Raw genomic sequence first — 27,978 nt, 5'->3', positions numbered from 1 at the left:
TTATTATTATTATTATTATTATTATTATTATTATTATTGTTGGTGATGACAGCAAAAAAAATATATATATTAGTGATGACGATTGGTCCATCTCCATGACAACAGAGCAAAGTCCATCTGCTGATGAAAACCGTGAGATGCAGTTGGAAATGTAACCATAAACAGCTAGTAAGTACAATTATTCTCTCAAGCTACAACACACTCTGCTCAATAACAACTAGGCCACGTTCTATCACTTTATTAACAGTTAAACGTTTCTCTTGACCTCGCAGACAGTAACTAACGGTAGAGCAGTGTCGTCACCTCCAGCCAGCGGAAATGCGTTACCGGCTTTTTCCACACGATGGCGCCACTTCACCCACGCAGGCGAGACCAGCCCGCCCCGCCTGTAGGCGAAGCAGCACCGTCGTAGCCTGGATCAACAGCCCGCCCCTCCTGTAGGCGGAGCAGCACCGTCGTAGCCTGGATCGTCAGAGCAGACGTTGATACAGACAACAACAGTGACAGATCAAGAGCGCATTTGTGTTTGCAACCTCCTCTGGGTGTAGTCTGAACAGTGGATCCAGTCACGCACCGCAATATACCTCGCAGTTGTATCCTGATGAAGGAGCTCCGTCCTGGCTGAGTTCGGGAGATGGGAGTCCTCAACATCGCAGACCAGGTACGCGGACAGACAGCGCTCCGTGGTGGTGCTGTGGCGCAGTCTATTTGCTGGGGAAGCCCTGCTCTTGTGCGCAACATACTACGTCTTCGTCGCGGAGCTAGTTGTCTCATTTAGAGCTCATTGGTGGTGCATGTTTAATTAAGTGCATATCTGAAACATAATAATACGATTCCATGTGAAAAGCGCTGTGGCATTCCTACATGAACAAATCGGTTGTTGGATGCTGCTCTAGTCTAGTCTAGTCTAGGCCCGGCTAGCACAATGAGCTAGCTAGAGCCGTGTGGCTAGCTGACGTCAGTAGTGAGACCAGGGCCTGTAGGCCTCAGTAATGGCTCAGTGTATTTGCTGGTAGGAAACAAGACTCTTACTGGGTACCTAACGCTACAGTAAACGCACCAAATCTAACATTTTAAAGCATGATAGCATATTTAACCATTTCACTTAATAAAGAATTGCTATAACCAGAATGTGAGCTGCTCTAATGTGATGGACGGATAGGAACCGTCGCTCCGGGTTCACGTCATTGGATACAACGTTAACTAACGCAGGGATCTCTGTGTTGCAGCCTCCTCTGGTCCAGGCCATCTTCAACCGTAATGCTGAAGAAGTTCAACTATTATTGCACAAAAAGGAGGATGTCAATGCACTGGTATGTACGATGTCATTTCAGTTACAACGGGTTCTATCATGAAGGACTTAGGCCCCGTCATTTGATCCGTTAAACATGAAGATGAAACGTCATATACTCGTTCATTGATAATTCGTTTATCCTATAGGACCAAGAGCGCCGTACGCCACTTCATGCTGCTGCCTGTGTTGGTGACGTCCATATAATGGACCTCCTCATTGAATCGGGTGAGTGAGCTGCTGGATGCATTGCTTATACTTGGCTTTGTGTTAATTTGGAGTCCTCTGTATTGGAGAAATGTGGTGCATCCTTTGTCACCAGTCCAACAAACATCATTGTCCCTACAGTGTGCAGTTGTTTTGTTTTTTTCTCTCTACAGCATCCGTGCTACCCCTTAAAATCTTTTTTATTGTTTCTCTGCCAGGTGCCACTGTAAATGCTAAAGACCATGTATGGTTGACCCCGTTGCACAGGGCGGCTGCTTCCAGGAACGAAGTAAGCAATAAACTCATATCCCTTTGCCATTTCGAGGAGTCTCATCATCTCTGTCGGATGACTTCATCCTCTAATTCCATTATGTATTCACCCACAGTTATTGTGGAACTCATTTAGATTCATGCACCGAAATATTGTGCTGACTGAAGGGAATGCGGCAAACTGCAGATATGATATATGCTTTAAACTCTCGTGATCACTTCCTTCTCCCCAGAGGGCAGTAGGTCTGCTGCTGAGGCGCGGAGCAGAGGCGAACGCACGAGACAAGTTCTGGCAGACGCCGCTGCATGTGGCCACTGCCAACCGAGCCACGCGCTGCGCAGAGGCCCTGCTGACCCAGCTGAGCAACCTGAACATGGCAGATCGCACTGGCAGAACTGCCCTGCACCATGCAGCTCAGAGTGGGTTCCAGGAAGTGAGTTATAGGCTTCCCTTTTTGAAATTTATTTTTTAAATAATGAGAACCTGAGTGTTTTTTCTACAATTGTATTTATTTGTCTCACAGATGGTGAAGCTGCTGCTGAACAAAGGGGCCAACCTGAGTGCCATCGATAAGAAGGAAAGACAGCCTATCCATTGTGCTGCTTACTTGGGTAAGCAAGTTTCACTCTCTTGCCAATGCTGCAGAGCACACATTTCCATTGTCAAATAGCAGTAAAAGCTCCTATTGTTCATGACAAGCTTCACTCAAATGATGAGCAATAACATTGCCAAGTACTCACGTCATAATCTGGGGGTAAAAGACACTACAATCACTGATTGTTGTGTCCCATTTACTTAAACCTCTCTTTTTGTGGCCATTGTTGCTCTGAATCCGTATTAGAGTTTATACTGAAATGTAACTTTTCTCCCTTTTTGTGATTTTTGTAGGGCATTCAGAGGTTGTGAAGTTGCTGGTGTCTCGCAGTGCAGACAAGAGCTGCAAGGATAAGCAAGGATACACACCTCTCCATGCTGCAGCTGCAAGTGGCCACCTCGAAATTGTAAAGTACCTACTGAGGATGGGGACAGAGGTGAGTGATTTTATTTGCTGTCTCTTTCAGCAGCTGAGCGGCTCTCGTTCTTCAGAGACAGACCATTAAATTAGCAAGATAAAATGACAAACATCAAAAACCATAAAACAACCAGTGATGTACTCAGCCAATTGCAGATGGCCTGTTTCATTAATGTTGTGCTCGACTCACTTTTGGTACCAGGTCCCTTTCTCTATGCCATGTTTCCACCGCAGATAGTACCCCCCTCAGTGTAGGTGGGATTCCCAGCTGATTGCCGTAGCGACGGCTTGTGAAACTGCCGTGATATCATCTTCAACAGGACACTCGCTGAATCCTCTCACAAACTGAGGAACGTCTTCATTTCGGCAGTTGTACGGCATAGTGTGTACAGCGTAGTATTGCGAGGTACCATTTTTTAAAATCTGGGTCGAGTGAATAAAAAATTGCGACCGCTATTGACGGTAGCTTGGCTATTTAAAAACAGTGGGTTTTTACAGGATGTCCCGTGTCGTGTTAGTGGACCAATCAGTGATCTGCAGTGTTTTAACTCCACCTTATAATATCGACTCAGCTCGCTTGGAATTTCGACCTCGAGTGGTTCTATTGGTACCATCCACAACTTTTGCTAATGGAAACGCAAAAATAACAGTTCTAATATGTAACAAACTGAGCTGAACTGGACTGCTTGGTGAAAACGTTCCATAAATGTCACAGCATATAATAACCAATAGTCTTTTATCAACTGCTGAAATCTAACACTTATTTTAAGATCTCCAGGTCTCCTTCCTTTCAGGCTTGAGGCACTGTCTGATCTTGTGTCACATTTGTGTTTTGCTGTCAGATTGATGAGCCCAATGGCTTTGGAAACACTGCGCTCCATGTGGCTTGCTACATGGGGGCAGGAGGCAGTGGCTACCGAGCTGGTGAACCATGGAGCTAATGTCAACCAGCCCAACAAGTGCGGCTACACCCCTCTGCACCTGGCCGCCGTCTCCACCAACGGTGCCCTCTGTCTGGAGTTGCTGGTCAACAATGGGGCAGATGTCAACCAGCAGGTAGGAAGTGCGCAGAAGAGTTTCAAATGACAATGATCAATAACGCAATAATAACGTGATAATAACGCGGTAATGCAAATCCGTTTCAACAGCACTAATTTCTTTAACGCATTAACGCAATCTCTCTTTAAGGTACATGTAGAACAGATAAAAATGTGCGATTGAGCCCGATTAAATATTTGAATCGATTAACAGCCCTTGTTATTAATCATCTTTTTATAGCTTACAAGACCGTATAAATTATGACGTTGCCTAATTTCAGTTACATTGTCACAGAAAAAACTAACATTGGTCAAGTTGGTGATAAGTTGTCAATCCAGCCTTGTTCACTGAGGTTGTAGCAGCTTTCTGAAGCTTCCTATAATACAAACTCACTAATCAGTGAATTGTAATGATCTCTGAACTACACTCGAGATGAAATGATATGATTTTATATTCTGTTTATTTAGAGCAAAGAAGGGAAGAGCCCCTTGCACATGGCAGCCATTCATGGACGCTTCACACGCTCTCAGATCCTCATCCAAAACGGTAACGATGACCGTGCTGTCTGACTGATCCGAGAAAATGTTTGTCCTGGCTTTTCTCTTCTTCAAATGGTTCTTTTATTCACTCCCTCCTCCCTACTTTCCATCAGGTGGGGAAATTGATTGCGTGGATAAATATGGCAATACTCCTCTCCACGTTGCTGCTAAGTACGGCCATGAACTGCTGATCAGCACTCTGATGACCAACGGAGCAGACACGGCCAGGTATCGGAAAAGCCTTAAGTGGTATTACTGATGTGTTTAATCGTGCCCTGAGGTTTTAAAAACACCGTAAAGCACAGCCCTTAATACAAGTAATGCCTAGTTCACACTACATAACCGTAGCCCCGATTTTCCACACGCCGATACTTTTTGGAGCTCCCGGACGAAAGCCCCACATCAGAGGCAAATCCGCCTTACAGCCACAGCCAATGAGAGCGCGAGACAAAGGGGTCGCCTGTAACAATAGGAACTCACTGTATGTGTTGCGTTTGCAACAGGGACCAAAGTTGTTGTTGCAACTACGGTGTTGGATGTTTGTATGAATTATGCTTCGGCGGTATCAAGGTATTGCGGTATACCAGGGTATTTAGAAATCTTGACCGTATGATTTTCAATACCGTGATAAATACAGACACTCCGCTTTCTATGATGCTGTATTAATGTGATGTATTGTAGTGCACAGGACGCGCCACCAGAGGTCGCTGTCCATGGTGTAATAGGCAGCTGAGCTCAGAAAGATGGCGATTGTTTTAGGTTTAGTCTTCTTCAAACTACAAAAGCCATTTATAGCCACATGGTTATATTCAACTGCCAGTCTGCCACCACCACCCGCATACCATCTCTGTTCAGCCCACTGTATTGTTACTGTCTGTACCCGCTGTGTGCCGCGTAACATTAGCAGGTGTGCGGTCGAGAGACAGAGAGAGGGAGCGATAGACTATGAAGTTATCAGTAACGTTATAACTACGGTGACCAGATGTCACGTTTTTTCCGGGACAGTGCCGGTTTCAAGCTGACGTGTCCCGAGTCCCGAGATATATCTGTAAAACACTCAAATGTCCCGGTTTTCATCATTCACTAACAAAATGTCCCGGTTTTCACCACAATTAAAATAATACTATTATACTTACATAGACGTTTATCATGTTCCTCTCATTAATTAATTATTGTGCACGAGATAAGTATACAGAGAGCCAGCACAGTGCACCGCTGCAGTCTTTATAGAGAGTGATGTTGCGCGCGGTCAAGCCACAATTATGCACGGACACAACAGATGGTAACCGCTGGTTACATTTAGTGCAGTTTTGATCCACAGAACCCTCCGTGCTTATGTGCACATCAAACGTGTCGTTTTGATTAATTATTCTACACAGTTCCTTCTGCACATCAACAGGCATTTCGCTCCTCTTATAACTCCCTCAGAACCGGCCGTTCCGTCTTTCACCCGGACGGTGTCTCCATCCTGGACAAAATGTCCTCTGAGCTCAACAATTTTAATTATAATAGGCTGAGATGAAACAAGTTGAAAAATAATGTACGTAGTCCCAGACAACAATACGTTTCCTCTGAGGGAAACTCTCTACAGGACTCCCAAACTGTCAGTGTGTCATGATGGGGACAGCCCTGTGATTAAAGGGGGAGAAAGAAGTGATTGTAATTCTAATGCCCCCCCCCCCCCCTCCCAATAATAATGCCTTCTTTGTGATCCCACTCCGTGCTCAACGTGCGCCAAGGTAGCGATCCTGATGAAAACGCCTATGGTGCGTGCCCATGCGTGTGTGGACGTGCGCGTGCATGAACGTGCGGTACACTTAGGTGTCCCGGTTTGGGGTTTGAAAATATGGTCACCCTAGTTATAACATTAGCTGTGAACATAGCAGTGCAGTGTAGGGTTGTTCAAATATCGCAATATTATGTTTTGTGATACTTGCTGTTGTAAATAAAATATTCCGATTTGTTTGTTGCCAGCGCATTAATTTAAAATGGTGGACAGACAGTTTCACTGTAACTACGTCGGTGTCCATTATCAGGAAATAATGGACATCCTGCAGCCAATCAGAATGGAGTATTCACTCAGACCATGATATAAATGCCTTAATGTGTATGTCTCATGTTGGTTGTTTTGTCATTTCCAGACGTGGGATCCATGGAATGTTCCCCTTGCACTTAGCTGTGCTGTACGGGTTTTCAGACTGTTGTCGCAAGTTACTCTCCTCAGGTTTGTCTTTGTTCCATAAAAGCGTGCACTCTGATTAACTAAATCTTCTACATCTATGTTTATATCTGTACACTTGGACATGGCCGTCAGCTTGTTTCTTCATTCCCTTACAGGTCAGCTCTATAGTATAGTTTCATCCATGAGTAAGGAGCATGTACTTTCGGCTGGGTTTGACATAAACACCCCTGACAACTTTGGGAGGACCTGTCTACACGCTGCTGCCTCTGGAGGGTAAGATACAGAATTGGTTTGTCACTGGCGTATTAAAATGACCCAAAAGGTTCTGGTATCACATGTCATCCGTAACTTAATTTCCTTACCATGATCATCTTCCTTTTACAGAAATGTTGAATGTCTGAACTTGCTCTTAAGTAGCGGTACCGATTTGAATAAGAGGGACATAATGGGAAGGTGAGTTTCCTCCTCATCTGTGTTGAATCTTTTAATTTGCTGTTACAGTGATTGAAGTGCCACCTAATACATAACTACATACATAAATACATAAATCCTTGCATCCTCCCTATAGGACACCGTTGCACTATGCGGCTGCTAATGGGAGGTACCAGTGCACTGTGACCCTGGTGAGCGCTGGCGCTGAGGTCAACGAGCCTGACCAGACGGGCTGTACTCCCCTGCACTACTCTGCCGCCTCCCAAGCCTTCAGCAGGTTGGGAAACTTGTCTCTCTCTCTCCTTCTATGTTCTCACTGAAACGCCAGAAGCAACACAGGCCACCAAATTCTGTCCAAGCCTGGCAGAAAGTCAAGGCTTGTTCCGGAACACTGATTGACTGCTGAAACTGTCAAATTGGCAGGTGGATTATGAAATTCAAACAGTGAACAAAAAAAACGTAGTTTCTTGACCTTATCTCTCTCAGCTTTTTGTGTTTTCTCTCTTACTCATTCAGTTCAAGAAATTGACTGAATATTTGGTTTCATAGTCAGATTGCATTCACCTTTTGAGCAACAGCAAGCTTTATTAGAGCAGTGTAACCATCTAAGCAACAAACAGAGGAATATGCATTTGCAATGATGTGTATGTTATCCCGACCTCAAGAAAGTTAATTTAATCGAAGCATTTCTTGTTCTTTCAGAGTTGATCGTCATTTTTCTGGAAACCATCAGAATGATGAGGATGAGGCGAAGGAGTCGTATTTGTGAGTCGTTTTTTCTTTTTGTCTTTCCTCTCATGCATCGAACCGTGACTAATGTGATCACGGCATCAAATTCAACAAACTGACACACAAGTTTGTTTTGTGGAAAATGTTTGTGCCTAAAGGCCCCTGAATGAAATGCATTCTATTCTTAATTCCCTCCCTACGTTTTAATAACAGCTGCTTGGAGCATCTATTGGACAATGGTGCTGATCCATCCATGGTCAACTCAAAGGGTTACAGTGCTGTTCACTATGCAGCTTACCATGGCAACAAACAGAACCTGGAGCTGGTGAGTTTTTCTGTTTTTAATCTGAAATCACAACTCAACTTGCCACAGGCATTAATCATATCAGTTGTATGTTACACACTCTCTTACACACATTCCACTCAACCTGATCTCCCAGATCTAGTTCATGGTAGACGCAAGAGTTTCTTAGGTCAACATGTAAGGGATAATGTACAGAGAGCTGATCATTGTTGTGAAATAGACCCAGACAGGGCGATGCAGCGTCGCGGAGGGGTCTTGCATCCCGCTAACTATACATTATGTTGATTATTATACGGCTACTTAAGAAATCAATAATTTGACACAAAAATGCCACCAGAGTCTGACATCAGAACCGCATCCATAGCAACGGTCTGCTACAAAGAAATGACAGACCATAGAACGCCGTGATTGACCAATCAGTATCGAGTATTCAACAAAGCTGTGTAATAAATGTATTTATTCTGTGCTCCCATTTAGCCAAAAGGATTAGTTAATAGGATTATTTCTGCAGGCTGTTCATAATGAAACATGTTCAGGTATAGCTTTTAATCGATATTAATATGTGTAGCATGTTATGTTTTACTTATATCCTCAGCAAATTAAATCCTTGTGGTTTATTTTTCAGCTCCTGGAGATGTCCTTTAATGCACTAGGAGACATAGAGAGCAGTATTCCAGTCAGTCCGCTGCATCTTGCTGTAAGTGTTTCACATTTAACCAACTCTCTGGGTCGTAACTAGAGCTGGGCAATATGACCATACATATCGTCAAAACAATATAAAAATGTCTATTGTATATATTTTTCTATATCATTTCTATTGCAATATATATATATATAATTTCACTTACAACTGTTGAGTTCATTTTACACTTAAGTTCTTAAAATGAGAAAATACTACTTTTCATTTGTCAAGTATTTAATTCACACAGGAGTATATAAAGTACCCTGTGGTTTACAGCGTGGCCACACATCCAACGTCAGGAGCGCGTGGCGGCTGCGTGGCGTGTTGTTTTTTATTTCGGCGTCCGTGTTAACAGGTTAGAGCAGCCACACTGCCCGCATGAGACGCGCCTCAGACGCGCGTCTCTTTTATAGAATAGAAGGCTCGCCTATTTTTCACGCGAGCCGCGCGCGTCTCAGCTGCATCTCAGCTGCGTCTCTCAGCAGCAACAGACAGTGAAGGTGATCTAGTGACAGTATATGAACATCATATCAGCTACATTTCCATGTCTAGACATCTGTAGAATATGTCACAGACAGTGAAGGTGATCTATTGACTGTATATTATCATACCAGCAAGACTTTACTACAGTTTCCATGTCTAGACATCTGTAGAATATGTCACAGACAGTGAAGGTGATCTATTGACTGTATATTATCATACCAGCAAGACCTTACTACAGTTTCCATGTCTAGACATCTGTAGAATATGTCACAGACAGTGAAAGTGATCTATTGACCGTATGTTAACTTCATACCAGCAAGACTTTACTACAGTTTCAAGGTCTATCTGTAGAATATGTTTCGGAGATGGAAAAAAGTAAAGACTTATTTTTAAATCAACACTTCCTGCTTTCATTTCAAAATAAAAGCCCTCAGGCATTTTTTCTATGGACCGAGTTCCTTCATTTGTTAACACAAGTATTTTATTCTGAAATATGAGCAGTCAGTGCTGGGGAACACACAGTCACTTGGAGAGCTCCAAGAATTGATAAAGTACGGGGTTTAAATCAACACTTCCTGTTTTAATTTTGAAATAAAAGCCCTCAAGTGTTTTTTCTGTGGACAGAATCCCTTCATTTGTAAACACGAGGCTTTTATTCTGAAATATGTGCCGGACAGTGTTCTAGAACATTGAGTGACTTGGAGAGCATCATGAATGAATACAGTACAGAGTTTTAATTGTGGATTATTACTACTATTTACTAATTTCCACACGTTTCTGAACCTTTCTCTGTCTAAAATTAATATAAATTACATTTATCATGAAGTTAAAAGACAAACTTTTCCTCCATCTGATAAAATATAACACCTTAATAATAACAAATGATACGGAAATTTCTCAACTTAAGTAAACATTTATCGAACAACACTTATGGTCTGTCTCTCCAATCTGCATTTTGTGTCTGCACTGCAGTGCACTTCTATTTATTTATTTAGTGCATGATGGTTAATAGTAGTAATAGTACAGGGCTCAAAACCTTTTAAGCACCTTTCCAAAACTGTCCTAAAGCATGTTTTTTTATTTCTGTTTGTTGACAGACACTGTTAAAAAGCTATAAGGCCATAATCTAAGTGATCACAAAAAAATAATAATAACTTAATTCACTGGTATTACACAGCCTGCTGCTCATATCTGCTAGGCTGCGGACTACACACGGGCCACTAGCTGTGATGTCATAGAGGCATGTAGGACACGTAGACCATAGACACGTTTAGTGAGGAAGTGAACTTTTTGCTATATGTTTAGAAAAATTGCTTGTGTTTCCTCCCTCACATGCAAACTTGCACTTATGACAAGCATTGTCAGCATCAACGCTAGTAAAGTGTAATCACGCTTTTGAAGTTTAGTTTTCTCCGCCATAGTTACTAAGAGCAGAAGCTGTGTGTGTCTGAACACGGCGCTGCAGCAGCGTGTATGAGAGCTGCTCCGCCCTGCATACAGCTAACGTTACCGGCGGAGAGAAATTCTCCGTTACCAAACACAGAATTGATAACGTCGGAGCTTATCAATACTACGATCTGTACTAATTTAGCCCGTTGCCGGGTTTCGGTACCCATCCCTACCTGTAAGGTAGCTGGTTGAAGGCTTGCTATCAATACAGTTCCAAAGTATTTTCTCTCTAAAAGTAACATTTCATATCTAACCAATTAAATATATAGAGGGCTTTGAAAGAGAAGAATTTAAGCCTTACCGGTTTCTCCCAGTTACGACGTTGTTCTTCTCACGCACTCTTGCAAAGGTTAGCATCTACTGAGGTCTGCCGGTAGAATGGCAATTGGATTGACACAAGGGGCGGTGTCACACGTGTACCACAGCAACAACAACACTGGGCTGCACGCAGATGTTTCTGCTTGCTAATCGGCTTAATATACTCAGGCATCGGCCGATGCCGATTTATGAAAACATGTCAAAAAATCGGTCGACCGATTAATGTGGTTATTACATATAGACTATTTGTTGTATTACCAGAAAACTGGTTGCCAACCTCTTAATGTTAAAGACATACAAGGTTGTGACTGCCTTCTCTCTCTGCTCCCTCAGGCTGATAAGGGCCACTGGCAGGCGCTGCGTGTGTTGACGGAGACTGCAGCCTATGTGGACATGCAGGACGCTGCAGGACGTTCTGTGCTCTACCTGGCTGCCCAGAAAGGCTATGCCCGCTGTGTGGAGGTGCTGTTGGCTCAGGGGGCCTCCTGTCTCCTCAATGACAACCGCCTCATGTGGACTCCAATTCATGTTGCAGGTATACTGCTCTCTGCTGGAAGATTTGATTGCATAGTATTGTTCTCACCCTTAATGGTGTCAATTTTATGTTACTGAGAATATACATATGTATTGTTTTTAATTCTTTCTCCTGTACTTTGTTTCGTACCAGCTTCCAATGGTCACTCAGACTGCCTGCGCATGATGATTGATTACGGGGAGGAGGGTGATCTCACCAACGTTGCAGACAAATTTGGCCAGTGAGTTTTTTTCTTTGAAAAGCATGGCTTCACTTATTACATTCAGTTTCAAAAGCAGTTTAATGCCTAAAGCTAATTAGACCAATGAGTATATAGTTAAAAAATCTATTGTCGCGTCTGTTCCCTTCAGGACCCCTTTGATGCTAGCTGTTCTGGGAGGTCACACTGACTGTGTCCACTTCCTGTTGGAGAAGGGTGCCTTGCCAGATGCCAAGGACAAGAGGGGCAGCACAGCTTTGCACAGAGGGGTAGGTCAAAAATAATACGATAGCAGAGCATACGCTACACCACAAAAACTCATACAAGACTAATTGGTGGTTAAAGTGCTAGTGTTACTAGTTAATACAATTAAGTATTAGTAAATTTAGTAATTGAAGTAGTATTGACAGTATTTCACCTTAATTCTCACTATCAAATATAGAGTGGTGCAGGGATGACGTAGTTTTGTAGGCCAACCCGGAAATTAGAATCTCACTGGTCCCCTTGACAAAAACCCAATGAGATTATTCCATTGGGTTTTGGATTATTGCAGAAAATAAGCTCTGTGGCAAACAACATTTATGATACTTAGACATTTTGTTCAGTGTGAATGCAATCGCCAGAAGTAGAAAGCTAACATTAGGCTATAAACGAACCAAACCACGGTCGCAAGAATGCGAGTATACACAACGAGGCTGTAAAGGCGTGTCGGTGTGATGACGTTTAGTAGTCTCATTTAGCCACTTGTTAGCGACCGCCTTTTTTAAGACACATAAAGGCTTCAATATTCACGAGTGGGATATTTAGTGACGTATTTTATATTCTAGAATAAAACGTTAAAATCTCTTAAGCTTGTGTCAACCACAGACCTTATTTCAACCATCTAACCAAAACCCATTCAAAAAACCCATTGACTTCGAGACAAAGGAACCGGAAGTGCTAAAATGCTAACTCATTTCCGGGTTTAAGGACTCATTCCTGCACCACTCTATAGTAGTTTATAGGGTTATGTATTGACAAGAAGCTGGCGATACGATACGTATGATACAGGTGTAATCATTCAATCAATATATTGTGATACTGTAAGCAAGGCCATATATTGCAATTTTTAAAAAAATCTAATTTTAGGAAAACTATCATAGTATAAAGAACACACCAGAAATACACCATTTTAGAATAAGTAAAAATAACACATTTGTACTGCATGCAAAAAAACTGCATGGTTTTTGCCCCAAACTGCATGTGATTATCATAAAGTGGGCAACTGTGTAAAGGGGAGACTCGTGGCTACCCATAGAACCCATTTACATTCACATATCTTGAGGTCAGAGGTCAAGGGACGATAAAAACCTCATGCCAGTTTTTCTCGCCAAAATTTAGCGTTACTGAGCGTTATCTAGCCTCCTTCGCGACAAGCTAGTATTCCTTAGGTTTTCTAGGTTCATATGATTCAAAAAATTATGATTTAAAAGTAGCCCTCTATAACCTCGGAAAGATCAAATAGCGTCTGAGCCCGATGGCGTGCTGTCGGATTTTTAAGAAGTTAATTAAAAATCAATACAGTATCACGACACATAATATCATGATACTCGTGTATCGATGATTTCTTACACCCTTTGTAGTTTAGATAATGGAGGTAAATGGGCACCTGCCTGATGATGGAGTTAAGTTGCATCCAGCAATGAATGTACAAAGAGTAAAATGTTAACTGAGAGGAATGAATAACATTCTTAATCTCAGAATAGGAAATCTTGTCAAGGAAAGTAGCCTAGATTTACTTAATGCTGCCGTGATCCTGTAGTAGAATACATAACAGAGAAATGTGAGGAGGAAATGATTTCTATCTATAGTAAGGAAAGAAGTTCTAATTGTAGTTTCTCTCAGAGGAGAATGTCTCATCAGCCCTTGCTGGTCTTTGTTCAGGCGGTGTTGGGTCATGACGACTGTGTGACAGCCCTGCTGGAGCACAAAGCTTCTGCACTGTGTCGGGACATTCAGGGTAGGACACCGCTGCACTACGCTGCATCCAGAGGCCACACGGAGATCCTGGCCAGTCTGGTGCAGGCCGCCATGGCAACAGACCCACAAGATAAACTGCTGGACAACAAACAATACACCCCATTGCACTGGGCTGCTTACAAAGGTTTGCTCAGTTTGATCGACTGGAAATGGCTAATTTCTAATTGCTAAAAATCTCAATTCTGCCTCGGAGAACACTTTAAAATACATACATAATAAATAGTAAGATAAGTTGTATTTTTCTCTTTATTGCACAGAGTTGGGAAGTGGTTTTCTATGCATATGTCTCTCAAACACTGGTCCTGGAGCAGTCGGGGGCTGAGTTTCTTTAGACATTGACAAGTATATCTGCCATTAATCACTGTAACATCTGTTGTCTATAACGCTGAGTGTGTTTGTTCTCAGGGCATGAAGACTGTTTGGAGGTTTTACTTGAATTTAAAACATTTATCCATGAAGAGGGAAACCCTTTCACCCCCCTGCACTGTGCTCTGTGAGTATTAACTTGGCATAAGCTTTTGTCTGTCTTACTGTGTCAAAACTAATTACTCAAAAAAAATGTTTAGGTTTAGATGAAATCATCATTTCATTAACTCGTCCGTCTTGCTTGTAGGATGAATGGCCACAGCGGTGCTGCAGAGAGGCTGCTGGAGTCTGCTGGGGTCCACATGATTAACACCAGAGATGCCAAAGGAAGGTGAGACTGTAGAACAAAAAAGAGAAACAGACAGGAGTACCACCACGGAGGCTAAGTATTGTACTGCTGTGGACGGGACCTGCAGCAAAACGTATTTTAAACACCTAAAAGAAAACAAAATCAACATCAGTCCAAAGCTGCAGTAGGCAGATTAGAGCAAATATGATTTAAAAAAATATATATATTTTTATAAAACGGTCGCTATATCGTGACAGTAGTACATGAAACAGGTAACCTGAAAAAAATCATGTGCCTCTGTGTCCTCCGGTGCTCCTAACGGCATCTGCAAGATTTCACAGACAACAAGCAGTAAGAGCTGATCTGAGGTCTGCTGTCCATCTGCCGTTTATGAGAGCCGGCTGTCAATCACTCGCGAACTCCAAACAAAATTTCTCTCCTCAGATGTCAGAATCATCTTGTAGTGCACGGTTTAGCTGTAAAATTAGAAAGTTTGTGATGTCGGCGCCATTGTAAAATCTGACCGGAGCACAGCCAATAGGAACGCTCTCTCATTGAAATGACCTGTGATTGGTCAAAGTCTCCCGTCACAAGCTCTATGTTCTAAAGTCTGAAAACAGAGCCGTGAGGAGGAGCATAAGTCTAGTTTTCTCTCAGAACACTTGAATTACAATATGCTGAAAGGTTATTATGGAATTTTTGCCCAATGATGCCAAAAATATACTGCCTACTGCCACAGTGTACGCTATGTTTAGAATAATTTCATCTCTTTACCTTGCCGTCAGACAAACACTTTGGGTTTCACACATTACCAGTAAAAGCACAGCTAGACATAATGGTTAAAGCTGCATGCTAACTCTGTCATAGACAGGAAACGTTATCATATTGCGTTAACGTGTGGTTAAGCCAGCCGTCACTCATCTCAGTGGTCAAATCAGCCGACGCTACAACTGTAGAGCACCCTTATCCTGACATTTCTGTTCTCTGCATTCAAACGGCCCCAATGGAGTTGACCATGGGTGGATAAAGAGAACGGAGCTGACAGGAGAGCTAGAGACAGACTTGCCGAAGTCAGCGGAGGTATACACGTGTGACTACATCCGGTTTTCAAAATAAGGTTTTAACAAAGGGAACTAAATATACAAAATTCATATATGAAAATAAGATCTGTTGGATTATATTCACCCGAAGTATAAAACATTACATGTCCCTTATACAGTAAAAGAAAATACCACTAATTTGAGAGGGAAATGTCTTTATTCTTTGATTTTTGGGTTGCTGCAAAAAATGTCCTAAATAATTCCTGACAATGACTGATATATTTGACTTCAGGACATCTCTGACTACATACATGCTAAAAATCTAAAATGTCTACTGTATTAATTTATATATTTTTATATATTTAAGTGTATGATTCAACTTTTTCCCATCGTCTAGTGTTAAAAAAAGTTAACAAATCGCAATTAATCATAATAAGGAATCGCAATACTTGAAAATCGGAATGCATATCGAACCGGCACCAGAGTATCATGAGAGTATTGAATCGGGAGATAGGTGTTTAGTCTCAGCCCTAGTAGGTAATACACTGACTATTGATAAGTACTTCATACAACCCCAATTAAAAAAAAATCTGAACTATCCCTTTAACTTGTTTAATTGGGTACAACTGTAATTCAGAAAGAAAGTGGATCCTAAAGAATCCTAAAGAAATAGTATTTAAGCTGATATGGAATGTATTCACACATGATAGTGTTAGTAGTGTTACCTAAACCTCTTCTTCCTTCTGTTTTATCAAGTAATTGGTGTGTGTTGTACTGCCACAGTCCGTGAAGCTGTGACACTGATCATACTGTAATTGGTTGGTATTGACTATCTCTGTCTGTGCCTGTAGGACCCCACTGCATGCTGCTGCATTTGCTGAGGATGTTGCGGGACTTCAGCTGGTGCTTCGCCATGGGACAGAGATCAATGCAGTTGACAACAGTGGATGCTCTGCTCTGATGGTAGCTGCTGACAAGGGACACAGTGGCACCGTGGGTAAGTCTTTGACCTGGTATTCTTGTGGGATTCTTAAGAATGCATAACTGTTTACCACACTCTTGGCTTGAATAGGCATCTCCTCTTGACTATAATTGTCGGATCAGGACATCTCTAATTGCAGGAAATAAATGTGTTTGTGTCTTGATGTCACCCAGCCATCCTCCTTCACCGGGCCAAAGCTGACCTGACACTGCTGGATGAGAACAAGAACACTGCCCTGCACCTGGCCTGCAGCAAGGTACACAAAGCTTCACTATGGTGTGCTGAGCGTTAACACCTGATGCCTCTACATTGTGTTTCCGGGTTGTCAGTCCATCTGTTTGTCCCATTCTCGTAAACATGATATCTCTGTAACGGCAGGAGATAATTTCATTACATCTGCCACAAATGTCCACTTATGACTTAAGGATGAACTGATTACAATTTGGTGGTCAAAGGACACTGTGACACTGTGACCTTTTGGTCATAAGTCAAGAGTTCATATGCTAATTAAGACAATTTCACACAAATGTCTAATAGGATAGAATGATGAAGTGATGACATTTTGGAGATATTGTATTTTTCACTTGTCTTTTTGTTCTGTCCCTCAGGCTCATGAGATGTGTGCCCTGCTGATTCTGGGAGAGATCCACAGTCCAACACTCATAAATGCCACCAACAGCGCTCTGCAAATGTGAGAAGCTAGTAACATTTTTATGCTATCAACAAGTACAGGGGCAAAGAACATGGTGTTTAGTGGGGTTGTCTGTAAATAATTGTGAACCTACATTTCTACAAAAGCACTTTTAGGCCAATAGCCTTACTGTATACTGTATACTGTATAGGCCATGTTTGTCCTGGTGTCATTTTTAGTATTTTAATGATTCCTCTGTTTTACATGTGGCCACTACTCTGAGGCTAGAACTTTTAGGTTATTCTTCACGTACTAATGTTAAAACTCGATAAATAGTAGTTCTTCCAGCTGTCTCACACTCTTCCCCCTTTCTCCTCCAGGCCCCTCCATCTTGCAGCACGTAATGGCCTGGCTACGGTGGTGCAGGCACTGCTGAGTAGAGGAGCCACTGTGCTGGCTGTGGATGAGGAAGGTGAGGCCTTTTCATGCTTTGTTAGCTATTTTAGCTCAGAAGTGCTGTTACATTGAAGTGAGTTAGAGTTTGGATTTTTAAAGAACCTTACAAAGTTTATAATTTTGTAGCTTATTTACTATAAATCATGTATGTTTTTTTTCTGACCGTTTTCCACAACACCATAGTTTTTGATTACCTACTTTGGGGCAGCGCTGTCAGCAGCCCAGCAGGAGAGACATGCCGTGGCGTGCTAGGATTTTATATCTACATATATCTAAATCACATGAACTCAGGCCCTGTTCAGACCTGGCATTAACATGCGTCGTGGGTGATCCGATCACAAGTGGACAGCTCTAAGTACAGGTGTGAACGCACTCAAGACGCATTGAGGTCTGATCGCTCAGACCACATTCAGAGGTGGGTTATGGCCACATTATTTTAGCAGTGTGTACGTAAATGTGTCCTGGGACACATTAAAGACAACCTGTGACGTCCTGCTGGGATCCGCGGGTCTCTGCGCTCCTCATGTGAATAGACAGGCAGATGCGAGCGCTTGTGGCATGGAAACGGCTTCTGTGCTCTACTGTATTCTGCCAGTATTACTGTCATGTATTAAAATATATCTTATCTTTGGTCTCCTTATCTACAGATTATCAGACTAGGCACGCAGTGCATTATTATACTGTCGGAGATGTGTCTGCATTTTTTCCAGTGCTTTGCACAGAGCTGACACCCGCCTGCCCGCCCGCCCGCTCGCTCTATTCCCCGGCTCTGGAGCTCGGTGTCGGCTGCACAGAGGTCCCCGGGGACCGCTGGGAGATAATAACCTTATATTTTTATGTTAATAAAATAAATGTACCCCAATTCACAAACATCTAGGATATTACTACTGACATTCCTGTAATATTACCTTGCAACGTCTGCTGTATTAGCCATGTGTTTACAATGTGTTTATTGGCGCATAGAGCGGTGAAGTGAGATCCGATCACAAGTGGTCTCTCGGGACACATGTGGAGATGCATTTTAATGCCAGGTGTGAACAGGGCCAAATAAAGTAAAAACCTGTGTTATTGCAGTTAAAACATGAGAGTAATGTAGGCTCCCAGGTAGAGTACAGTGGGCTTTTAGAGCTTTTTGCTGAACAGCTGCAGACACTGATGAGAGCAGTGAGAGTGGACCAAAACCGAAAAGTTGCCGGCCGTAAAAAACAAAACAATGAGTTGAAAGGGGCTAAAATGCTGCGTTGAACTGATGGGAGCTGCATGGGGATAGTTCTCTGTGGGTTCATCATTACTTGTGACACCTTTTTAAAGGTTTGCCTAATGTAATAAAACCATGAGATGTTCAAGATGTACTAATGTAAACTTGTTGTCTGTGAATCAGGCCACACCCCAGCCCTGGCCTGTGCTCCCAACAAGGACGTGGCAGACTGCCTGGCTCTGATCCTCTCTACCATGAAGCCTTTCCCCCAGCGGGACCCTTCCTCTTGCTCCTGCTCCCCTCCCACCGTCTCCCCCTCCCCGGGTCTCAACTTGCTGAAGCACTGCGGCATCACCGCCGCCTGCGCCCCCCTGCCCAGCAACGGCCTCCACAACGGCTACGTCAAAGACCGTCACGGTGCAACGGTTGGCCTGGACGGCTGTCTGTCTGAGTGAGGTCACGCGCCCCCCTCAGTCAGCTGCTATCACCATCATCACCACCAAGGGGGGGGACTCCCTTTAACATGGCCCAGAGGACCAGGAGAGCACCCACCCATATGTCTGTTCTCTGTGTATGTATGTGTTTGTGTGTCTGTGTGTGCGTGTGAGTGTTTGGTCTTCTCTTGAGGTGCAGTCAAACCTAATATGCAATTAGATCCCATTCCTCCATCTCCTAGTAGTGCTTAATGCGTAGAGGCGGATTGCTCTACAAGGTCACTCAGATGAAGTGTGGCATCCAAAACAAACACTAGCAATCTGGCCATCTCTAAATCATTTAACCCTTTAAAACCATGTCCACATAATTCTATAACTGACATCTAAGAGCATGGAAACCTCTATATCCTCGACTGTCTCTCTCCTCATATCACTCAATATAAAAGTCATATCATGTTTAATCACTTGTGGTGACCTTGTAGAGGAACATAGAGCCTTCCCAAAATAATGATCAAAGAGTTTCTTTGTTTGTTTTTGGATTATATTTTCTTTGTTTTTTTGTTTTTAATTGTCCGTTAGCCTAGATTTTTATGAAGGAACCACACAAGGGAAAAAAATCTAAATTTTTGCTTAAGAGTGCAATGCTTGTGTACTACAGTACGATCCGAAATTTGGAAAAGGGTCACAAAGATTCCATAGTGTACTTTAAATGTACGGCCTAGAATCATATTGGCATTTTAAGATAATTTGGTAGTGCTGCCGAATACATTAGCATGTCTCCTTCCAAAGGAGAGCCGTGCTCGGGTCAGCGTCGTAACATTGATTTGTTCTTAACGCTGACATCATGTTTTAAAGATGCTAAATAAGTGTTTGTTAAGCTAGAATGTTTCTAAGCATATAACTTATGACCAAAGTTGATCAACACTATTATGGCTATAAATTATTTATTTGAGATGAACTGTACTGTATAGAGAAAGACAATAGATCTCGATATACCTCGTCAACTCGTTTAGCAGCTGCTTCATCTTCACCCAGGGTCCGTAGGCCTAACGTTCTCTTTTTGTAGGACTGGAGAACTACTGTAGGATAGTGACTGACTGAGGCCTTGTTTATTTCTAGATGAAGGCTTTACTAGTAATATCTGCCAACAACACCTCATCAAAGCATCATATATCTGAGCACATAAATGAACAAGCCATTTCAATTTATTTCCCATCTCTTTAACAGTGTTCTTTTTTTTTGGAAAAAGATTTCAGAATTCAAACGGCCTAATTATCAAAAGAGAGCAATCAGTTTTGGTTTTTAGGCGCCAGTGACGTTTTCATTTTTGTGTTTTCTGAAGTTGAACCGGCCATCAGCTTTTTAATGCACTAAAGGGAGTATTTCTTGGAGCTGATGAACTAGTCTTAAAACATCTAATAGCTTCTATCTCAACTTCTCGGTGGTCGACTGATCAATTTGGACAGCTAAGGAGTAACGTCTGCTATTTTTATTGGGCAGTTTTCAAGCAATATTTTCTTTTGGCCTTTTTTTTGTTATTGAATAGACAATCACTGTCACAAGGGCTTTTGTTTCCCTGGAATGTGTTTTTTTTTTTTTATTATTATTATTTCATGAAAAATTAACCTAAAGACTAAACGAATGGCTCTGTGTGCTGGGCATTTTACTGTCAGTGTCAACACAAATGCACTGGATTGCCTTTTATGGCATCTCATGAAATGCCTTTTGACCCATGCCTTCCGTAACACATCGTTTCAGTTGGATTGTGTAATGGCAGCGTGTGACGAGCCCTGAGACTGATTAGCTTTCCACCCATTTGATAGCAACAGCATCGAACCACAGTTGCACCCATAGTATCTCATGGGGTGGGACAAAAATTGCCCGGCATATCTTGTTATGTCCCGGCGTTATCAATGACCAGGGAGCTGATATCCCTTACAGAGGCAAATAGGGCTAAGAGAAAACGGAGAGGGATCTTTGCTTAGGCCAATACCTGTTGTTTAGATTTCAGGAATAGCAGAAATCCAAATATGTGCTTTTTTTTTTTTTGGTGTTCATTTTGTTGTCTCCTCATCCCATTTCTGGTACTAAAGATGATTGTATCGGACCACTAGAGCTGTTTGTGACTTTTAGATGTTATATCTATGCTATTTTGTTGTTGTTTTTTAGACCATCTGCTGGTGGTTAAATTACACTGAGTCGGATTGTTTTCATCGGTGTGATAACTTCATATCCGCTGTTAATGAAGTGGCACAATTGCACACATTAGTTGACTGGATGAGAGATGAGGACCTAGACTAGGCGATGGCGTTAAATCCCCCCTGCGAAAAAGTTTTACTTGATTTACTAAAACGTCCATTTCAGAGCAGCGATGTCTCCGACCCTGTTCACACCTGGTATTAACATGCATCCTGAGTGATCGGATCACAGGTGGACAGCTTTAAGTACGTCTGTTCACACCTGGCATTAGAATGCGTCTCCAGTGACCGCTTGTGATCCGATCTCACTTCCCCGCTCTATATGCAAATAAACACGTAGTAAACACACGGCTAATGCACTGTAGCAGACGTGACGTAATATTACAGGAATGTCAGCAGGGATGTCCTACATATTCCTAAATTCGGGTACATTTTATTAACGTCAACATAAAAGGTTATTGTATGGGCGGTCCCCGCAGGGACCTCCTCGCCGCCAACACCGCTGCCTTTGCCAGTCAACAGCGGCGTACAGAGCTTCAGAGAGCCGGGGATGAGAGTGAGTGAGTGAGCGAGTGGGCGGGTGTCAACTCTCTGTGCAAAGCAGCGGAAAAATAATAATAATGCACTTCCTGTTCCTAGTCTGATAGTCTGTAGATATATAACCTATCGATTAGATATTTTTTAATAAAATACAGTTGTACCGACAGAATACAGTAGAGCACAGAAGCCGTTTCCATGCTGCGAGGCAGACGAGCGTTCGCGTCTGCCTGTCTATTCAGCTGAGCAGTGCAGAGAGACCCTGTCCATCCCAGCGGGACATCAGATAATAGGCGGTCCTTAATGTGGCCCAGGACCCATTCAGATACACACTGCTAAAAGAATGCCACCTCTGAATGTGGTCTGAGCAATCGGATCTCAATGCGTCCTGAGTGTGTTCAAACTAGTGCTTAGAGCTGTCTGCTGGTAATCCGATTACTGGGGACGCATGTTAATACCAGGTCTAAACAGGGCCTCATGTTAATACCAGGTCTAAACAGGGCCTCATGTTAATACCAGGTCTAAACAGGGCCTCATGTTAATACCAGATCTAAACAGGGCCTCATGTTAATACCAGGTCTAAACAGGGCCTCATGTTAATACCAGGTCTAAACAGGGCCTCCTAGTCAGCGTTGTAGATTCCAAGTTGGCATTTCAATTGACTGAAATGAAATGGAACTACTGTAATTGGTGATTCTCCCCCCTCCCCCCCGTCTTTGTTCTCTTGATCGATTTATAATTTTCACGAGAACAGTTAACATTAGGGACAGGTACATAATTCTTTTGTAATCTCAGGATCTGTGCTGAAGCAGCAGACAGAATTTATTAATCCAATCAGATCTCAGCGGGATGATTATGTCTACATATTTTTTTGGATGGGATGTTCCATAATTTTTAACCCTAAATCCCACAGCACTTAATTAGATAGTCAAGCACGCACTTTAGTACATTCAGGTTCTAAGTGTGCAAAATAGAGCAGATGTAATGTATGTACTTATGTTTACATGCATGTGTGTTGCTGCTGAATACAAGGAAGGTAGGGTTGCAAAAGACAAGCAGAGGCTGCAACGAAATTGTACTCTAATAATGCATTATTTTAAAAAAAAAGTACTTCGGGACAGTGTCCACTGCCCACTGACTTTTTTTTGTATTATCTATTTCTGGGCAACCGGCCCCAAAAAAGTGACAAGGTTGCGTTAGCCAGCCTACTGTTAATAACACAGACTCTGGTCACTTAAAGTCAGTCCAGTGATTCACCTCAGGCAGGCTCCTCAAAATACTCCACATACTCTCTCTGCCATCTGTAGGTGCTGTCAGACCGCTCTTTTCGGGCAGGGATTTTTTTTTCTCTTGTGATGTCCTTATCTGACCAGTAAATGGAGCCATCGCCCCGGCAACTATACAGGTTGTAACTGAATCCTTTTGTTGTATCACAGTATTCTTATACATGCTTTTTTTTATTTGTGTGAACCAGTGAGTGATTGTGCATGGAGCTAGACCACAATTTTTTTATATAGTACCGATTTAAGCAAAGTGGAGCATATACAATATATCCAAAACGGAAAGCAATGAAAGGTCCAATTGTAGCAATAGAGAGTGTGTGTAATAGTGTGCAGCACAAACATTGCACTGCCATTCATTTAGGCCAATTTCAGTAAATCATAAGCATAAATGCCAATGGAAGATTTAAAATGCGGGTCAGATATAAGTTCTAATCTTTGGTCACAAATAAGGCCTGTTGCCAAAATGTGTCGAGAGGGGGGAAAACCCCTCTCAGTAAAGCAGCAATGGATTTATGCATATGTTCAAGCAGTTTACAGTCTGACCATCAAATCTGAGCCATGATTTCTTTCTGACTGAAATGAATGTAGGGTCAGTTCAGAGCAGGACAATTTGCTTTCTCCCGACTTTAAACTGTTGCTCTTCATTTGTCTTGCGTAGATCTGAATATACAGGTAGCATGTAATTCTCTACATATTATACAGTATGTGTAGTAGTCTTCCTACATTGAGGGTCTGGATAGCTTGTTTTTGGCATTATTGTTGGAGAATAGGCCTGCTGTTGTGTAATATCGCTCTTTCTCTCTAGATAGATAGATAGATATGTGTGTGGAGTGTAGCCTACAAGGTAAACAAGGACAAGAGTTCAGATGAATTTAACATTCACGTTCATCCATTCCATTGAGATTGCCTTACAGTACAGTAAAACAAGAGGGACAAAAAGGTCTACAGTAGATATGATCACACATAAATAGCCTATATTTGACAAAAATGCACCTAAGCTACACCCATTTAGTGCCATAGAAACCTTTCTTTGCCTTTAGACATAAATCATACTTGGTCAGTAACTTATTCAGACATAGGCAGGGTTATTACAGTTTTGTGTTTGGAGCTGCATGTCTTTTCACCAATTATACTAGTAAAAAAAAACGATATAAATATTTGCATGGGATATTAGTACTTAAATGCAAGTATTTTGTTAAAATTAGGTGTTGGTAGAAGTCTATTGTATAATTGGACATTTTTGAAGAACATAGTTAGTCCCTTTGGTATTGGCAAAGCAATCCCTTGGTTATGCGTTTGTTTAACAAGGTGGTTTATAATGTGTGTGTGTGTGTTACCAGGAAAAAAAATGATGTCCAAAAAAAAGCATGGTATAGAATTGATTTGCCTCAACGGATGTCTCGGTTCTTACTTGAAGTAAATGGCAAATTTCAATTCAACTCTCTGATCCACTGTTGAGCCTTTTGCCTTAAAAGCTGAAAAAAAGGAAATGATACCTGACAGTACCTGATAAGTTGCATCGCCTGTAGAGTTATGCTACTTGGTTGGATTGCTAAAAAAAAAAGGCTAATTTTGGTCTCACAGACATCTTTGGGTGTCGAGAAGCACACAAATCAATTGAGGTAGCACATAGCTGGAGTTTGCCATGGTGCAGAGATTGTCGTGAGAGGTTAGGATATCGCCATATTTGCCACTGTGAATGAATGAATTCAGAATTCACTCGTAAACAATCAGCTTTTGGCTTCTCCGTCATCCAGAGCCAAATGACACTGGGGATAAAAGTGGTGTACCTCAAAAAATAGTCGGATGGACAAGAAATTCTAGTGAAAAAAAATGCTTGTACAGCTATTCTAACAAAGAGTTAAAATCTTGTGGTCCATCTTGTCGTGGGTAGTGTAATTCTGCTTTAACCAGCCTAAATCAGAGATGTATCTACGCGGATTTGTGTCGGCAGATGTCTCCTGTTTCCTACCTTACAGAGGGGCAGCCAACTGCACCTTGTACTTTTTATTGGACCTGCAGTTTTACCTCATCAGTGATCTTTTGTGTGACGACGCTGACATTTATCCTCTGTGATTTCTTCTAGTCTCTCCTGATGCCAGTCGTGTAGATTTCTCTCTTATCGTGTGTATGAGCGACTTTTCAATATATGCATGTCGAACCTAAACATGCGCCCCCCCCCTCCCCCCCCCCCCCCTTTTTTTTTTTTAAGAACAGAAAAGCATAGTTTCAACATGTTTCTCTTCATTACAACCAACAGATGAGTCTGTTATCTGGTGCAAGTCATTAAGGGAGAAGGGTACTGTCTAATTTAAGGTGGGAAATGAAGGTAGCTATAAAACTTTACCTCTGGAAGTCAAAACGATACAATAGGCTCGTTCGAGATGAACCAGGCCAGCGCAGAATCAATCGCCGGACAATGCGTGCCGGTTAGATATGTGTCATGCACACGTAGGCAACGGTAACCTCGCGAGATCAAGGTGACCGCAGTTGCTCTCCACCAACTGCAAGACCCAAGGCATGATGGGAAACGCCTGGCTGTCGACTGACCAAATAGCTGATTGGCTAGTTTTGACATTAAACACCACGTTTTGTAGAAAATCCTAATTATCTGTTTAATTGTAATATTTAATACTAGATTGTAGGCTATTAGTCACATATTGTGCAATGCAGGTTTAATCTGTTAACCATATCTTGTGTGGCTGATAATAATATGATAATAGAGGCTATTTATATAGCACTTATCAAACATATAACACATAAAAAGAACAAAGTGCAAATGCTAGGTACACACATTTCCACATATTTACACTAGGGCTGTCAATCAGTTAAAAATATTTAATCGTGATGAATCGCATGATTGTCCAGAGTTACTCGTAATTACTCGCACATTTTTATCTGTTCAAAATGTACCTTAAAGGGAAATTTGTCAAGTATTTATGCAAATGTATGTATATGTTTATTATTGGAAATCAATTAACAACACAAAACAATGACAGATATTGATCCAGAAACCCTCACAGGTACTGCATTTAGCAGAAAACAATATGCTCCAATCATAACATGGCAAACTGCAACCCAACAGGCAACAACAGCTGTCAGTGTGTCAGTGTGCTGACTTGACTATGACTTGCCCCAAACTGCATGTGATTATCATAAAGTGGGCATGTCTGTAAAGGGGAGACTCGTGGGTACCCATAGAACCCATTTACATTCACTGATCTGGAGGTCAGAGGTCAAGGGACCCCTTTGAAAATGGCCATGCCAGTTTGGAGCGTTATTTAACCTCCTTCACGACAAGCTAGTATGACATGGTTGGTACCGATGGTTTTTTTAGTTTCATATATGAAACTGATTCGCTACAACCTAAAAGTTGCAAGTTGTGTTAATGCGTTGAAGAAATTAGTGGCGTTTAAACAAATTTGCGTTAACACGTTATTGCGTTAAGTTTGACAGCCCATATATCTATCTATCTATATCTATATAGATATAGATAGATAGATATAGATATCTATATCTATATCTATATCTATATCTAGATATAGATATAGATATCTATATCTATCTATATATATATATATATATATATCGATATATATCTGAACGTGGTCTGTAAACTACGGGTAGCCTACAGATGGATCTAACAGGAAGTAAATATTCCTGTGACTTCCTGTCTTTGAAGGCTGCTGGAAATTGTCTGAATTGACCACAAGCTTTTTGTCGCTGCCCCCCCAGCTCATCTCCAACGAGCCTAATTTGACTGTATGACTAACGCTAGTTTGAACGCCTTCCCTGCCTGAACACTTGTTTATTATCCCCCCCCCCCCCCCCCCCCCCCCCACCAATAGGACCTGTGTAATATCGAGCACAGTGGTGGCATGGTGCCTTTTATTTGTTACTACCGAAAGGTACGGTCTTCCATTTCTATTTCCCAGAAGCCTTATAATGGGGAAAAAATAAATTCCAGTGAAAGTACACGACTACAGTGGATCGGCTCATTTTCCTTCTGAGTATGATCATTTCAACCCTATGTGATCTGAGAGGAAAAAAAACCTCAATAGCTCCTTCTGTGTTAGTCTGGATTTCAGCATTTCCAGTGATTTGAATGCTCCCTCTGGGTGGCAGAATAAATTGCACATTACTGATGCAATTTTAGGGCACATCAAACATTGAACGGATGGGGATCAATAGTACGAAAGCACAAATCCAAAGAAGGCACCTCGGGGCTCAGTTGGCTCTACCAACACCATGGAGGGAAAGAGCCCATAGACCAAATTTAGGCAAAGATGCGAGAAAAACCACTGGACTCCTCGGAGAACATGAGGTTTGATTGTCAGTAACACATTAACTGTAGAAAGACCACTGTCTGGAACTTCAGAGCTCCGTTCTGATTGTTTTTCTCAACTCTTCGGTATATTCATCGATGATTAGTAAACTTCACACCAGATTGTGAAACGATGCGGTACCTGCATTCAAGACCAAGTTTAGGCTGTTTGTTGTGACTGTGTTGCAAAATTGATTGTAGAGATTGTTTCGTGTTATTTTAGGGTAGACTGACTACAAGTAGGGTTGCAGTAGTAGCTGTGTGCAGTGTTAATAACGGTGTGATCATACTATAGAAGTGACGTAACATTTGTTGTCTTACCGCGACATTAAGGCATGAATCATCTTCTCTCAAAGCTGACCTCGTTTTGAAATAGACAAAAGATAAAAAGTGCAATAACCTTTTGTTTATCATTGCTTCCTCAGTTGAAAAAAAACTATTTAATATGCCCTTTTTTGTTCTAACACCAAAAGTCACTCATCTGTAGCAAATGAAGGATTTCCTTCTGTTTGTGTTCAGAGAGGTGGCGTTTGATCGTGTGTGTGTTTGA

At 42.0% G+C, this 27,978-nt stretch overlaps 1 protein-coding gene across 1 annotated transcript; it reads left to right on the top strand.

The window, feature by feature from the left end:
- The first annotated feature begins 226 nt into the window (after positions 1 to 226).
- LOC119489406 (serine/threonine-protein phosphatase 6 regulatory ankyrin repeat subunit C-like) lies at positions 227 to 24,675 on the top strand. The gene is given in 29 exon segments (XM_037771751.1): positions 227 to 661; positions 1,230 to 1,313; positions 1,441 to 1,519; positions 1,717 to 1,787; positions 2,002 to 2,202; positions 2,293 to 2,380; positions 2,658 to 2,800; positions 3,624 to 3,677; positions 3,679 to 3,837; positions 4,287 to 4,365; positions 4,472 to 4,586; positions 6,500 to 6,582; positions 6,696 to 6,813; positions 6,925 to 6,993; positions 7,109 to 7,249; positions 7,675 to 7,737; positions 7,915 to 8,026; positions 8,631 to 8,702; positions 11,271 to 11,472; positions 11,605 to 11,692; positions 11,823 to 11,940; positions 13,595 to 13,814; positions 14,096 to 14,183; positions 14,304 to 14,387; positions 16,237 to 16,382; positions 16,541 to 16,623; positions 16,976 to 17,058; positions 17,379 to 17,470; positions 18,836 to 24,675. Coding segments are annotated over 29 exon segments (3,234 nt in total). The 5' UTR covers positions 227 to 634; the 3' UTR covers positions 19,108 to 24,675.
- Positions 24,676 to 27,978: the final 3,303 nt, after the last annotated feature.

This window comes from Sebastes umbrosus, chromosome 6 (assembly GCF_015220745.1).
Source record: "Sebastes umbrosus isolate fSebUmb1 chromosome 6, fSebUmb1.pri, whole genome shotgun sequence".
In the NCBI taxonomy this organism is placed as follows: Eukaryota; Metazoa; Chordata; class Actinopteri; order Perciformes; family Sebastidae; genus Sebastes; species Sebastes umbrosus.
This window is presented reverse-complemented; position numbering and strand designations above follow the sequence as displayed.